Source organism: Vidua chalybeata, chromosome 2, assembly GCF_026979565.1.
Source record: "Vidua chalybeata isolate OUT-0048 chromosome 2, bVidCha1 merged haplotype, whole genome shotgun sequence".
Classification (NCBI taxonomy): domain Eukaryota; kingdom Metazoa; phylum Chordata; class Aves; order Passeriformes; family Viduidae; genus Vidua; species Vidua chalybeata.
The window spans coordinates 87,413,696-87,429,057 of NC_071531.1; the positions used below are offsets into that span (position 1 = coordinate 87,413,696).

The 15,362-nt window shown below is 43.7% G+C and overlaps 1 protein-coding gene across 1 annotated transcript in view; it reads right to left on the reverse strand.

The window, feature by feature from the left end:
* The window catches only part of CWF19L2 (CWF19 like cell cycle control factor 2), a 58,707-nt gene extending 54,170 nt beyond the window's left edge, over positions 1-4,537 (reverse strand). The window contains exon 1 of the mRNA XM_053936405.1: positions 4,457-4,537. Within this exon, the coding sequence (XP_053792380.1) occupies positions 4,457-4,522 (66 nt within the window). The 5' untranslated portion in view covers positions 4,523-4,537. The remainder of the gene's footprint in view (positions 1-4,456) is intronic.
* Positions 4,538-15,362: the final 10,825 nt, after the last annotated feature.

Consider the following 15,362-nt stretch of genomic DNA (forward strand, 5'->3'; position numbering starts at 1 on the left):
ACTGCATTAGCCTGTTATGAAAGTTCCTGCTAATCTCTTGCTGCCTTTCTAAGCAAGACAATCAAAATACATTGAGAAAATGTGTTGCAATAGTTTTCTCCCAGTTCTGTTCATAGAATCATAGAATATCCTGAGTTGGAAGAGACCCACATGGATCATCAATGCCCAACTCCTGCCCCTGCAAAGGACATCCCAAGAGTCACACTATGCCTGAGAGTGTTGTCCAAATATTTTTTGAACTCTGACAGGCTGGTGCTGTGACCACTTCCCTGGGGAGCCTGTTCCAGTGCCCAACCACCCTCTGGGTGAAGAATCTTTTCAAAATATCTAACCTAAACCTCCCCTGACTCAACTTCAGGCCATTCCCTCAGGTCCTGTCACCGGTCACCACAGAGAAGAGATCAGTGCCTGCCCCTCCTGTTCCCCTCACAAGGAAGCTGCAGACCATGACAAGGTCTCCCCTGAGTCTACTCTTCTCTTCACTGAACCAGCCAATTGACCTCAGTCAGTCCTCATATGCCTGCAACCTCTTCACTGTTATTTGTGGCCCTCCTTTGAACACTCTCTCTAGTTTGATGTCTTTCTTATACGGTGGCATCGACAACTGCCCCCAGCACTGGAGGTGAGGCTGCCCCAGTGCAGAGCAGAGCAGGACAATCCCCTCCCTCGACCGCCTGGCTGTTCCACTGCAGCAAGCAGTCCAGCCACAATCAAAGTAAAGCAGAGAAAGTCAATACACTTGGGACATTAATCTGTTCTCACTCAGGCAGTAACATGTCCATTTCTGAAAAGCAGATAGCAGAGTATTGACATGACAACTATGACATCCTCACACTTTCACATTATAAAATGCTAAATTGACTTTTCACAGAAATAACAGAGTATCTACAGGAGAAGTCTTAAAAATGTTGCCCTTTTACATAGCTATATTAGGTTATTTGGTCCATAAATGGGAAGACGAAACACAAAATGAGTTAAAAAAAAAAAGTTTCATTCCTATATTTCCCTATCAGCCAAATAAGCAATAAAGGAATCTCTACAGCTTCCTTTGGCCCACATGGACTTGTATAGAATAAAATGCTTATGATACACTTCTGCTAACACATTCTAAAGCTTTGGTATAGAAAAGGGGGCAGGGGGAGAAACTCCCAACCTTCAGTATGTCCTCTCCTTACTTCAACTTTTTGTTCTTACTGCAAGGAAAAGAAATAGTTCAAGAACATTCATAAGATGATGAACACAGCAATTCCACAAGCAAAAGCAAAGAAAACCATTTGATAAATAATGAATGTTTCACTATTATCCCAATGCACTCAAGAGAATATTTGAAAATCAGAGAATCTGACCTAGCTTTAGGTTGCTTGGAAGTGAAAACATAACAATGTGGAAATATAACACAGACTCTATACTGTGACTTTCAGTAACAAGTTGAGAAGTCACACTGGGGAGGTTTCTCATCAGCCATATAGGGACCAAGCACTTGTAATGGTTAACCTCTGTAGAAAACAATGTCACTGTGTCCAGATTCATTCCTACACTCCACAAAAAATAAACTTGAAGAATCATAGTGGCTAGCATTTCATAAATTTTACTCCATTCTGCTTCCCTATCTTTCCTTGTCTCAAAACCTCTAGAGTCCTTGGCCAGTCTGCACCATGATCATCTCTGCACCTTTCTTCCCACCTTGCCCAAGGTTGTTTGGTTCTTCTTGAGATGCTGGGACCAGGGCTGCATAAGCTATTTGACACAGAAATGGGTAACATGTCTGTGGAACCAACTCCTTTGCTCTTTATTCATCTCACAGTGGTTTAACACTTGATCAGCTTTTGGCTAGGCAATGATGTAGCATCTTAAAAGAGCTATTTACTCCCCAGCTGTTAGTTTTGAATGGTAAATGCCAGCTCTGAGCCCACTGCTGTACAAAGAAAATCAGTCTGCCTTACTCCAGAAAATTAGTGTTGTGCACTGGTTTTTTTTTTAGTATCACACAAATATTGCAGATGTATTTTTAAGATATTCATGTAGGAGTAATTTGTATTCATGGCATTTTAAAAATATGCTGAACAATACAATGATGGTCTGTTTCTTGTTCAAGACAAAGAAAATGACAAAATTCAACAAAGATCCTACATACATACTTTTTAATACACTACAGCTTAGCAATAAGAAAAAATATCAGATTTGGTTTCATTCTAAAAACTCCAAACCACTTTCTCTAATAACCTTCAGCAAGGCTGACGAGCAGAATCTAAACCTACAAGAATTAACACTGAGAGTTAGGACCTGTGAAGCTACAGTATCATCAAAGAAGTCTTGAGACATATCCTAACAGCGTACCCTGGTGCTGAAGTGCAGCAACTCTTTGAGACGTCCTAAGTGCAGTGAGAAGTGTAGCCCCCCTGCCCAAGATACCAAACTTTCTAGCAACTACTGGAACTGAGCCAAAGACAACCTGTGCCCCAGGCAACAGGCCATGAACTGGTGCTGCCCCTCTGCGCAACAGAGAGACCTCTGGGGCCAGCCAGGAGAGCAGGCACTCAGAGATACTGCAGGAGCCAGAGACTCAGCAGGAGGAGCCCAGACTGTGGCACACTTAGACTGCAAGGGTATAAAAGCTCAGGCATTTGGTTGTTCAGGGTCCCTCCTTGGAGGCACCCAGCTCAAGCTGACTTTGTGTTCTGCACCATGATTAAACTGTTGTAAGGATCCAGATGTCTCTGACTCTTCCATGGAAAACCTGGGGTCAAGCTGGTAAGGAAAACTTGTCTGACTGAGTGTGAGTGCTGTGTATAGGGAACCAAGCAGAGCACACATTGGCTCACTGGAGCTGCTCTCCACAAAAGGGCTTCAGTGCCAGCAGTGAGAGCCTCGGGTGGTGGGAGTGCATCCCGGGTGGGGGACTGTACTTCCTGAATGGTCAGCCAGGAGTGTTTCCTTAACCCTGTCACTGGAGTTTTTCAAGACATGACTGAGCAGAGGACTAAATAATCTCAACTAGGCTGCCTTTCCCACAAGGGTATGGACCAAGTGATCTTTCAAGGTCTTTCCAGCCAGGGCTATTCTAGGATTCTAAGCCAGTGGCATTGGCCCAGACAGCTTGCTGTACAAGGGGCACCAGCTGAGAAGGAAAGGTAAAGTAGGATAATAGTGCCCTACATAAGCTTTGCTTGCTGTTAAGTGTATTTTCTAACATCCAAGAGGTTGAACTGAGCAAAGGAGAAGTTTGAGTAAAGCAACAGACATATTAACAACATCAACAAACTTTTGCAGGGTAGTGTGATTCACTATTGCTAAGTTAAATGAATTTCCCTTCAACTGCTTGTCAAAAGGGGGGAAATCACTGAAGGGAACTTTTATTGCCAAGAAATGGTTCCATAACTGTACAAAGGAGATGCCCACATGATATATTACATAAAATCCTCTGTCTTTCTGCTTTGCCTTGAGAAAGGGCATCACTGTTCTGTAACCATCAGGCTATTCAGGCCATTTTCCCACTACTTTTTTTCTGACAATATCTTTGCACAGGAAGATTTGGCTGCTGCTTACCCTGACCTTCCTTTTGTCAAAAGCCCATCATCACAACCTCAGTCTCTTTCCATACTCTGTCTTTCTCCTACACTTCTCTTACACTTCCCTTAAACCCCAAAAACAAGCCATGTCCCTTAAGTGATGTGCCATTTGTGACTTCAGCATTCACTCTACCTACAAGTGACAACAAGAATCACCACAAATACCAAAACCAGGCAGATTTTGAACAAAATGCATCAGGATTAGCACGGGTCTCCAAGTCACAGCATCTCTACCAAAGCACTTGTGAGTGAGAGCCTCCTAATTCTTGTCTTACAGTTCAGCAACATATCACCAGGCAAGTAACTGACCCTACGAAATCAGGCTCCCGCTTCTTAATACATGCACGCAACTTCAAGTTATTACCACTCCATAACCAGAATGTTGCAATGGAGGGACACAGGCTCTTTAGGAAAGACAGGCCATAAGACAAGGAGAAGTAGTCGCCTTTTAAGTCTCATTTAAGGAAAGGCTGAGAGCTAGGTCTGTTCAGCCTAGAGAAGGCCGTTAAGTGAGGGTGGTGCCATCTTATCAATGTATAAAAAATCTGAAGAGAGAATGTAAACACTCCGGCTCTTTCCAAAGGTGTAAGCACAGAAATACATAATAAGTGGAACACCAAGAGGATCAATACCACAAGTGGCAAAACGCACGAAACCAGGTGGGTGTCACGCAGAAATTCCAAACTGCGTCTTGCCACTGTCGGTGCTGCAGCCCAGCTCCCCTGGGCACAGACGGGGCTCTCCCCACGGCGTCCCCGCCTCCGGCTGCCGCGGCCGGGGCACCTTCAGGAGCGCACCGACCCCGCGCAGCACCCAGCGCCAAGCCTGGGGTACGGAGAGGTGCTGAGCAGCCCCAAGGCAAGGTCGGGCCGGGCCGGTCACCCCACCTGTGCCAGCAGCGCCTCCCGCTCCCGCTGCTCCCGGCTCCGCTCGCTCTCCGGCCCGGACGCCATCCGCACAGCCCGCCGGAAGCCGCGCAGAGGCCGTACGGCAGCCCCGCCGCGACACTGTCGTGAACAGCGTCCCGGGAGTGGCGGGGGGGGGGCGGCGGCTGCGGCTCCTCCCGACGGGGCTGCGGGGAGCGGCGGGGACGGCGGGGACAGCCGGGCACGGCCGGGCACAGGGGGCACGGCGGGGACAGCCGGGCACGGCGGGGCACAGGGGGCACGGCGGGGACAGCCGGGCACGGCGGGGCACAGGGGGCACGGCGGGGACAGCCGGGCACGGCCGGGCACAGGGGGCACGGCGGGAACCTCCCGGAGCCGGGTTCTGGTACCGGCTCGGTCCCTCAGCCCTTTTGTTCTCGCCGGCGTCCGTGGCGACGCGTTCGGCTCATGACAGGGTTATAGAATCATAGAATATCCTGAGTTGGAAGGGACCCACATGGATCATCAATGTCCAGCTCCTGCACAGGACCATCCCCAAGAATCGCACCGTGTGCCTGAGAGCGTTGTCCAAATGGTTCTTAAACTCTTATCAGGCTTGGTGCTTGGTGCTGCTCCCCGCTTCCCTGGCGAACCTGTTCCAGTGCCCTACCACCCTCTGGGTGAAGAACCTTTCCTCAGTATCCAACTTAAACTTCCCCTGACTGAGCTGCACGCCAGTTTCCTCGGGTCTGTCACTGCTCACCACAGAGCAGAGATCAGTACCTGCCCCTCCTCTTCCTCTCACAAGGAAGCTGCAGACCGTGATGAGGTCTCCCCTCAGTCTCTACTTCTCCAGGCTGAGCACACCAAGTGCCCTCAGCCGTTCCTCAAATGGCTTCTCCAGTCCCTTCACCATCTTCATTGCCCTCCTTTGGGCACTCTCTAACAGCTTTGTATCTGTTTTACATTGTGACACCCAGCACTGGAGGTGAGGCCGCCCCAGTGCAGAGCAGAGCAGGACAATCCCCTCCCTTGCCCAGCTGGCCATGCTGTGCCTGATGCCCCCCAGGACAGGGTTGGCCCTCCTGGCTGCCAGGGCACTGCTGCCTCATGTTCAACTTGCCACAGACCAGGACCCCCAGGTCCCTTTGTGTGGCACTGCTCTGCAGCATCTCATTTCCTAGTCTGTCTGTACATCCAGGGTTGCCCCATCCCACGCACCCAGGTGGGTTCCCCACACCTTGCTCAGAGCTCACCAGCCTCACAGGTGGAGGTCACAGCAAATACCATGTCCTGGCACAGCTGCTTATTGGAACCCTGTGCTGCTTGACCAACAGGACCACACAGTCCTGCAATGGGCATTAAGGAAACTTCCCTGCCCAGCCACCCAGAAGCTTCTCCAGCAGTCACACTCATACCACATGAGCTACCCAGGCAGCTACACACCCCTCTGTCAGACAAGGCTTTATTACCGGCTCAACCCCAGGTTTCCCACAGTAAAGTCTCTGACATCTCAATCCTTAAAATAATACCACAACAGAATAACAACTTGAACTGGGTGCCTTCAAGGAGGGACCCCAAGTGAAATCTTAGGGCTCTTACAACCCTCACAAGCACAGTCCAAGCAGAGTCATGTCTGGAACTCTTGGCTCCTTCCATGTCCCTGAGCGTCCAGGCACCTGGCTGGCACCACCAGTCCCTGTGCCCTTTGGCAGTTTCACAGTCTCTTGCCTCAGGCTCAGGCTCCTCCCCAGAGCTCAGCCTGCAGCTGCACACCGAGCACTAAATGTAATCCTAGCACTGGGGATACTGATGTCCAGGCTTATCCCTCCTGCCAGGCTGAAATTCCCTTGCACAGACCCTGGCCTGCTTGTCCAGACCAGCATTAATGAGAGCAAACAAGGGAACATGGCCCAAAAGATGCTCACAGGTTCAGGTGCCCTGCAGTGCCCAGTGCTTCCCATTGCTGCGGACATCTCCAGATGATTTTCCAGAAATTTTCTTGCCTGTTTTCAGCCAGTTCAGTGCATCCATGCTAGACTGTGACCTCTGTAATGTCAGGGTGCTGGCTGCCCAGAATGTGCCTGGATGAGCAGAGGGAAATTCAAAAACAGGTGTGTTCAAACACTTGAAAGTTGCAGTTGGCCAGCAGCATTTGACAGGACTTCTATGCCTCTGGTGAAACAAATGTTTATCTGGGACATAATTTCTTTGGGATGAGATGAGAGCATTATTAATGTGTCTGACACCAAATGTGTCCACAGCTGCCAAGTAATAACATTCTTTAGGCCAAGATCTGAGTGAAGATCTTGGGTAATTTGTTAGCTATTTGCATGGGACAGTATGTTTTCAAAGTGGTAACAGTAATTTAATCATCATCTCCATGGTGGTATTAAATGTGTAAATTGAATTTGCATATTTGTTCAATTTATGCTGACAGTTAACAGCATCTCAAGAAAAACCTGTTGTAGATCACCACTAGGTGTAGAATGATAACTGATAGACTTTCATAGGCACCATTTGGAAAAGCAGCATGTGAAACCTCTTCAGGGAGCCATTTACAGAGCAAACAGATGGATACAGAAGATGTTCCAGCAGGATTGACTAATGCTACTTCCAGTCCTTGGCTATATACAGCAAAGTACACTGCTTGAGAGAGGAGAAGCAAGAAAAGAGCATGTTTGCCCCATTAAGGAAAGCCTCTTCTCTGGTTGTGATGTGCTCTTCTCACCAACAAATTGGATTCTTTCCATCCCAGTGCTACCACTTGTTCCAGGCAGCCAGCAGAGTATCTCAAGTGGGTGCTCTCTAACTCACTCAGCACACAGCCAGGCATATGGGCTTAATAGATTTGTATTAAATCTAAATAGAAAATTGATAGTCCATGAGCTGAGCCAACTACTTGTGACTGAATCAGTTTAGGAAGTATTTGAAAATGAGAACAGAAAGTCTGGAAACTATGGCATTGTGTGAATAGTGACAGATGTGGACAATTTGGGAGTGAGAACAGGGAATGTATTTTCTACAGCAGAAAGTTACAAAGAAGAGGATTCAAAGCAGGGGGTGAGCTCTTGCAGTGTTAGGTGCTATTCTTCATACCTGTAACCCTCCATGTCATTAATAGGGTGGTTCTGTAAATTTTAATTTAAAACCATTTTCTAATACTCCTGGTTTTAGGAAAGAAACTATGACACAAATACACTCTAGAATCTCAGAAACTGAAGAACAGTAAAACCTAGAAAGTTATATCTGAGAGCTGCCTTTAATTTTGAAGTCAGTAGTTAGGGAAATGGTGGCATAATTTAATTTAATTTCCTCTCCTTTTTTTTGAGAAAAGTATTTTCTCAAATGAAGCAGTAAAAACTAAAGTTTACCCTTATTTCTTTGAAGATTTTAGTATGTCTGAGAGTTCCTCACATGCTCAGAAATCTTCAGTGAGCCTAGAGAGCTACTTTGTGGTATACCATTTTTAATGGTCAGCTGGGCACCTCTGCTCAGTTGTCTAATTCTCTGTGCCAAAATTAAAAGGCTAACAAAACGGTAATGCCCTGGAGATACTGATTTTTGATGAACTTCAGGGAGGAACTCTCCTTTCCTAGTGAAGTATTATTTTCCATTTAATGGCACATTTTACACTTTCTCTGAAAGAAACTGGTCACTCTCCAACTGACCTGTGTTATAAACCTCCATGCTTCTAACTTTCATTACGTGCCTTCAACTCTCAGCTTGATGTTTTATTTTTATTTCAAAAAGGTTAAAAAAAATCCTCTCTACTCAGTGTGATCCTGTGCAGTTTTCTTTAAACAAGAGACAAGGTTTCACTAAGGGAAAAGAGGTTCTTTTTTTCCTGAAAATACAAAATCTTTTTCCACTGTGATGCTGGAGAGAATTTCTTACCTCAGTTATAACAACACATTATGGAGTCCTCATACTAAAGAAAAACATTATCCAGTAAGATGCTGGTAAGAGGACAGAAAGGGGTCACACCCCAGTCAAAATGTACTTCGTTTCAGTTAATTCTCATTCAGTTCATTTTTAAAACCACCTTGTTTTCAGTTGCCATTGGTACTATCAAGCAGTCCTTTACATTCAGTTCTGAGGGATTAATTAGAAGGGAATTTTCATTGTCTTGTCTCAGAAATAAAAATGTCAGTCCTTGTAGAAATTGCAGTGGGGAAAAAAAAAAAAAAAAACAAACAAAGAATGATGCAATTACAGGGAAAAGCATATTTCTTTCATAGAAATTTCATTATGTTTACTCAGGAGAAAATTAAAGCAACTGTGTCTAAATTCAGTGCCATAAAATGATAGAACACCTCACCCAAAAATCAATGCAGCAGCAATGCCCAGGTTATTAGTTGCTGTTGCCTTAACTGTGCTATGAGTGCCTCAATTGTGCAGTGAGCACCTGAAGTGAAAAACCAGATGATTTTCTTCTGTCCATCAAGAAGAGTGCTCCTGGCAGCAACAAAAGAGCCCCAGTGACACTGAGGCTCCTGACAGCCTCACTTGGAAAGGAGAGCTCAGCTTGCAATGAGAACAAATGAGGAGGCCGTGGTGGATCGAACAATGACTCACCCATTGTTCCATATTCAATAGCAAATCACGAGTTGTCTGCCCCTGAGCAATAGTTATTTTGTTAATTTTTTCAGCTTCTTTGAAAAGAGATTATAATTTCAGCCATAGTTCAGCAGACCAGGGAGATGGGGTTTAGAAACATCCATTTTCACTCTCCCCACTCAAGTTTCATGACTAATAAAGTGAATCCTTCATCTGGGAAATTCTCTAGTGACAACTTGGCAGTTTTGGGTTAGTGGTTGGATTCAGTGATCTTGGATTAGAGGTCTTGTCCAACCTAAATGCTTCTATTATTCTACTAATAAATGTTTTGCGAGGTAGCTGCTACACGTGTGAAATATCTCATTCAAGTCATTTCTTGGGAAGCATTTACATGCTTTGTTTGTTTTTTTTTTTTTTCCTTTGAGAAGTTGAAAACATTTTTATCACACAGGAAGCTCACAGCAGGGCTAACACTCATCCTGTCTGTGATTTGCTGAGACTGGTAACACATCTTTTGGGAGAAATTACTACATCTTCTCGTGCCTGTTTATCTTGGAGAGATGCACATGTCAGGGAGCTTCAGATCAGCTACTTTGAAAGTGAGACACAAATACTGACTCAAGATCATCTGGATGGGGCAAGGGATTAAAGCCCTGGGCTTTCATTTATCACTCCCTATCCATCAGACCAGTGCAATAGTAACTAAAATACTCTTAGACAGAGTTTCCATGCAGTGCAATTGGTTTGTTTTGGTTTTAAGTGAGATTAAAGCACATCTTTGGCTCTTAAACGTAGGCCAGCTCCAGAGGCCACGTTGTAGCCTAGTCCCACAGAGTTGTATCAGCCCATTTGTTGCAAGAGCAGCAATACCTTAAACTGATATTGGAGACACTGTACAGAGTAACCACAGACTTTGGCTGCTCCTGAGACCTTGGGGCTGTCTTTGTCCTTTTCTCCTGCAGTGCTGTAGCTCAGTCCAACACAAGTTCACATGGGCAGCACACAGCAAACTGAAGGGAGCTGCATAAACCGTCTCAGCTGGACTGTACACGTGGAGTATTGCAAGGGAGTCTCCTCCTTTCACTGCAATATAGAGAATAAAAAAAGTTGGGAGCATGGGTTTTTTTATAAAAAGGTGAACACTCGTGGGGAAAAATTGTTGAGACCAGTGAGGTCTTGCTCCATGGAAAGGGCTCCAAGGCACTACAGCACCGTGACAATAATTGTACAGAGAATTTGACTGTCACACAGTGTTCATAATTGCCTCTTTCAGCAGTAACTTGAACAATTTACTCCTCTCCAATTTTCACCCCACAATTCCTGAAATTGCTTTTCATTTTTCTTTGTGTTATACTACTCTGTTTAGAGGGAAGGGCAATTTCATATCCAATTCTTGTCTTAGCCCTTGACCCAGAAATAGCTGTAAATACTGAGTAATATGCCTGACATCCCAAGTCACTGTCTTTGTCACTGTTCTTGACAGGAAACCCTCTGATAAGTGCAACACTACCAGCTTGTCTTGCCACTCACCTCATTTTGAAGCACAAAGGCCCCTCCAGGCCCCTGTTGATGCTAACACACAGGCTACACTAAGCAAGCATATCCCAAAGCATATGCCACCATGCTGGATACCACCAAGCTGGAAAAGAGACCAGTGGGAGGTGGGAGGACATTGGATTTCTTTTCTTGTGCTTTTTGGGCTCTTCTGTCCTAGAAGTTTCCAAATGGGAGAGACCATAGTATGTCCCATTGTCAAGTTCCATTTAGTATTTTCCCATTATGTGGTTTCAAGCCCTCACCCTACCTTAGATTGGAGTCAGGATTCAGAAAGGGATTGGTCACACAAGAATGACATCTTTTTATGAAGTCTTTATGCCTTGTAAAGCCAAGCACTTTTTATACAGGGAAGATGCGCAATAAGTGATTTTTGACCCTGTTTCCTCCTGCCTATTCTCCCAGGAGACCACTTGGCATGTCAGTCTGAACAAGTGGATTGATTCAACTGAGAGGATTATTTGGAAGGAACAAAGGCGAAGGAAGAACTCTGGCCATCCTAACAAACCTCCTACCAGGGATCTTGGAGTGATAAATCTAGCTGTGGCCTGCAAGCTGGCTCCATGTCTTTCAGGTTTTGTAACAGAAATGAGAGATTATGGGAACAGCACCAAAGACTGCACAATTGTGTTTATTTAATCTGTGAGATATCAACAGAAAGAGATAAATCTCAGTGATTCCTCTAATATGAAGCATACAGATAAACTACATCTCTCTCTATAATCAGCATTTCTTCATCAAAAGGAATTGATTCAAAATTTTTACTCCAGAACACCTTCTAATTTACATCCTTGTCACATACAGCCTGAGACCCAAAAAAGGCTGAGACCCAAGAAGAATGCATGATAAACTTTTTTTTTCTTTTTAGTGTATCCTTAACACTCAACAGTTGGGCCAGAGGAAATATATCCTCTCATTGTGGTAGCTTGGTGAGATGCGTTGATGAATTCAAAATGAAACCCCCTCTGAATGTTCCTCAAAATATGGGATGAAGAGTGAGGAAAGTGAGATGTGAAGCGAGTACATGCAGCAGAAATCATTACAATGGCAATTAAAAACAAACAAACAAACAAACAAAAAAACACCCCAAAGATAGGAAGCTTCCTCAAAGAAACCAAGCTCTTTTGAAGGACATAACCCCTTAACAGAACTGGTAGAGGCTGGTTCTTATGATAAATTAAAACGAGCATCAGGCTAGTTACCAGATGGACTACTTACTAAAGGGCTTTATGTCAAAATTTCCCAGCCTGAGATGCCTATAAGAAGCCCAGAGATAAATAACCCAAGGAGAGGATTTGAATGGGAGATATAAAGTGTTAGGATTTTCAAGGACTCAAGCATGTCATTACTTATGAGTCAAAGAGTTATTTCTGTATTGGTAAATTAGGAAATCTAATGTGGGTGAGAATTCAGAGGCTATGAGACCAGAGAGGAAATACATACATAAAGGTGAAAAGATGGATGGCACACACAAACAAGTCCTCAGAAAGAGATACTGTGCACAAAAAATAGATTTGCAAAGGAAGGGGGGGGGGGAACCAGCAGATTTGTGTTAATAGATTTAGAGAGGGCAGGAGAATGTGTAAAGACTACGTACTGTGCAAATCTCTAAGCAAGAGGCAAGCAGAAAAAAATGAATGAACAACCTCTTCTGTTTCTTATCCTTGCCTTCTTTAACTAGAAGAATAGGGCAGTGTGAAAAGCTGGGGAGCTTTGAAATTGGAACTGAAGGCAGGATTTGCTTTCTAATAGCAGGAACGTGGGATTCACTGTAATTGTTCTAACACAGCTTCAGATATTGCCAGATTGTAACTTGAATTTTTGCCAGAGAGAGCTGCAGCATACTGTAAAAGACTCTGCCTCCCCGAGATGGGTGCTTTAGCAGTTCCCTGGTTGCAATTTTATGCTTTGAATTCATCCGAGTTTATGAGGAGCCTAACACTGAGGACTGATGTGTGTGAGCAGATGTGTGTGATGAGAAACATGCTGCTTCATTTTCTGCTCTGCACAAGGCATCAAAGATGAACTATCTGAGGAGACAGGATGGCTCAGCAATACACTATGAGCTACTTTTATTGTTAGCAATTTCTAAACTCTCTAGGCCTCGGAATCACAGTTTCAGTTTTGACCTAGAGGCTGAATAAGACATCACATGAAGAAACACAAAATCATTTATAAAAATAAATATATCACAATAATTTATTTTACTGTTGTGTGCTTTGGTTCAATAGTTTTCCTTTTAATTAAATTTCAATAGGAATATAAGACAAAGAGAAAGCTAAGAATAAATACATCTATATAGTTGATTGTTGTGGTTGAAGATTGGTTTTCTTTTTTTTTTTTTTTTCTTTTTTTCAGATAAAGGGCATCAGTTTTTAACAAAAGTAAGCTTGTCATCATGTTAAAGTAATACTATGGAGCATTTCTGCATTGCAGGGAGAAAATTAATTATTCATATTGCACTGACATTATCTCTCCACCTTATTTGCTCGTGAATTGGAAATTTCCTGCTACCACTTTCATAAAATCAAAGGAAAAAGTACTGCTGTTATTGGGGTTGCTGTTTAGCAATGGTAAAGCATAGGCATAGCCTGTTTAAGGGGTAGACAAGAGTTTCATGTCAGAGCACTCTCTCTGTGTCCCTGATCCAATTTAAACAAGGATACCTTTAAAATAGCTTACAATACTGGCAAAGTTTCTGAGAATTTTACAGTATTCACACACCAGTGGTGGCTTGCTGTAAGTGCAGAAATGTGACAGGAATACTGTACAAAATTATGTCAGCCAGATAAAAACAATCCTTGCTGTTGACCTGAGTTGTAGACTTCAACACAGATGTCTTTTACAGTTCACTGAGGTGGCTTGGTCAAAATATTTGTGGATTAGAGCACCATTAGGCACAGGAACAAGCTGTCTGCATACAACAAGCATCTCCATAGCAAGTATTTGTCAAGGAGGCAGGTGAGAGAAGGAAAGTGTTTCATTTTAGCCACTTGAGTTGTCAGGCACGGTCTTTCACGAAGTTTAGACAAAGAAATGCAATTCTAATTCTGCCCCAAGTGGACATATACTAGTTAAGGCAGAGCAAGTTATCTGCATAATAAATTAGGGTCCAAATGCTGGATGTTGTCAGTATAATCACTTCATATAAAGCATATTAACACACCTAAAAGAGATTTGTAATAATGAATGTCTTTCCCTCTTTTCTCCACAATAAATTATACAAAACCATAGTGACACACAGAAAGTGATAATGACAATAAATCCTTAATTGTAGCAGCAAGAAGAATACACAAAACACAGCACACTGGAGACAGTAGCTATTGATCTTTTTTAGTATTTTCATTTATAATTTTCACTTTTCAAGTGGAAAGTGTTTCTGAGATATTTACAGGTGTAACAACTGGAATTCTGAAACTAAAAGGTTTTTTAGATTCTTGTAAACATGAAAATTTTATTATGTATGGAAAATGTTATCACTCTAAATCTCTCATAATTTAAGTGCTTGGGATGGCTCTCCATCCACCTAGTACTGTTAGGGGAATAGTTTGTAAAACTCAGAACATTTGCTGTATGCAGTGACAGCTGAATGACATTTATTTCTGGCACATGGTTCCCCAAACATGTCCATTGACGTTCACTTTATACAGAGAATGCCTGGCATTTGTATTTGTACTTACATGATTAGAAGTTTCATATTCATAATGCTTCTGTGAGAGGAAGAAGATTCCTTTTCCTGGTATAAGAACAGGAAGCAGCTGCAGAAACATGTGATGAAGTGACCATAACACCTATTCCCCATCCTTCTGTGTCACTGTGAGGAGGAGTTAGAGGATCAGAAATAAAATTGAGACTGGGAAGAAGGGAAGGGTAGGGGAAAGTGTTTTTAAGATTTATTTTACTTCTCCTTTTTCTGCTCTGGTGATGGCTGAGTGATCTCTCCCTGATGATATCCCAACTCATGAGCCTTTCATTAAATTTTCTCTCTCCTGTCCAGCTGAGGAAGAGCATGATTGAGTGACTTTGGTGGGCACTAGAGAGTACAAGAGTTCATCTTTGAGAGTACAAGAGCTCATGGTGCCAGGGCCTGTCCTTCAAGCTCTCTTAAGAGAAGCTATGGTCCCCATTCAGCTTTTTGTGGCTCCCATTCAGCAAAGCAATCCAATCAGCATGTTGTCCCTTGCTATCTGCTATCCTACACCTCTCCCTGCTAAGCTGAAGTTGAACACTTCCAGGGAAATCCAACCTCTCTGAGGTCTGGAGGAGTTTTTGTCACAGGCTTGGCTGCACCATGACATCAGTCTGAAGAACCTCTATGAAGTTAAAAAAAGTCCTGCCCTAGAACAAGAAATCACCTCATCATGTCCTTTGCCCTAAGCCCAGGGATACTCTGAAGCCCTTGCTTTGTCAGCGCAGGACAGTGCAACACAAAATCTCTAACATTTAAACTCAACTGCTGACCTTAAAGAGTTTAATCTCATTATCACTTCCAGGACGTAAAAAGGGGCAAGTGAGTACTGCAGAGGGCAGCTGTGGTTGCACGTAATTTTGTGTTGCAAATCTCTGCAATACATTTTGTTAACATCTACCTGCCCTCCTCCCTTGTCATTTTCTCCTTCACCATTTCATTCCTCTTGGAGCATCTGAAGGACTCTCTGACTTTAACCAAAGAAATATTTTATAACATTTCCAGGCCTCAGAGGATTTCAGAGTACTTTTAACTTTTCTACTGTCATTGAAGCAATAGCATGCTGCTGGGATCGTCCTCTGGCTCACAGCCTTCAGAAACACCAGGAAAAGCCTCTTTGGTAAG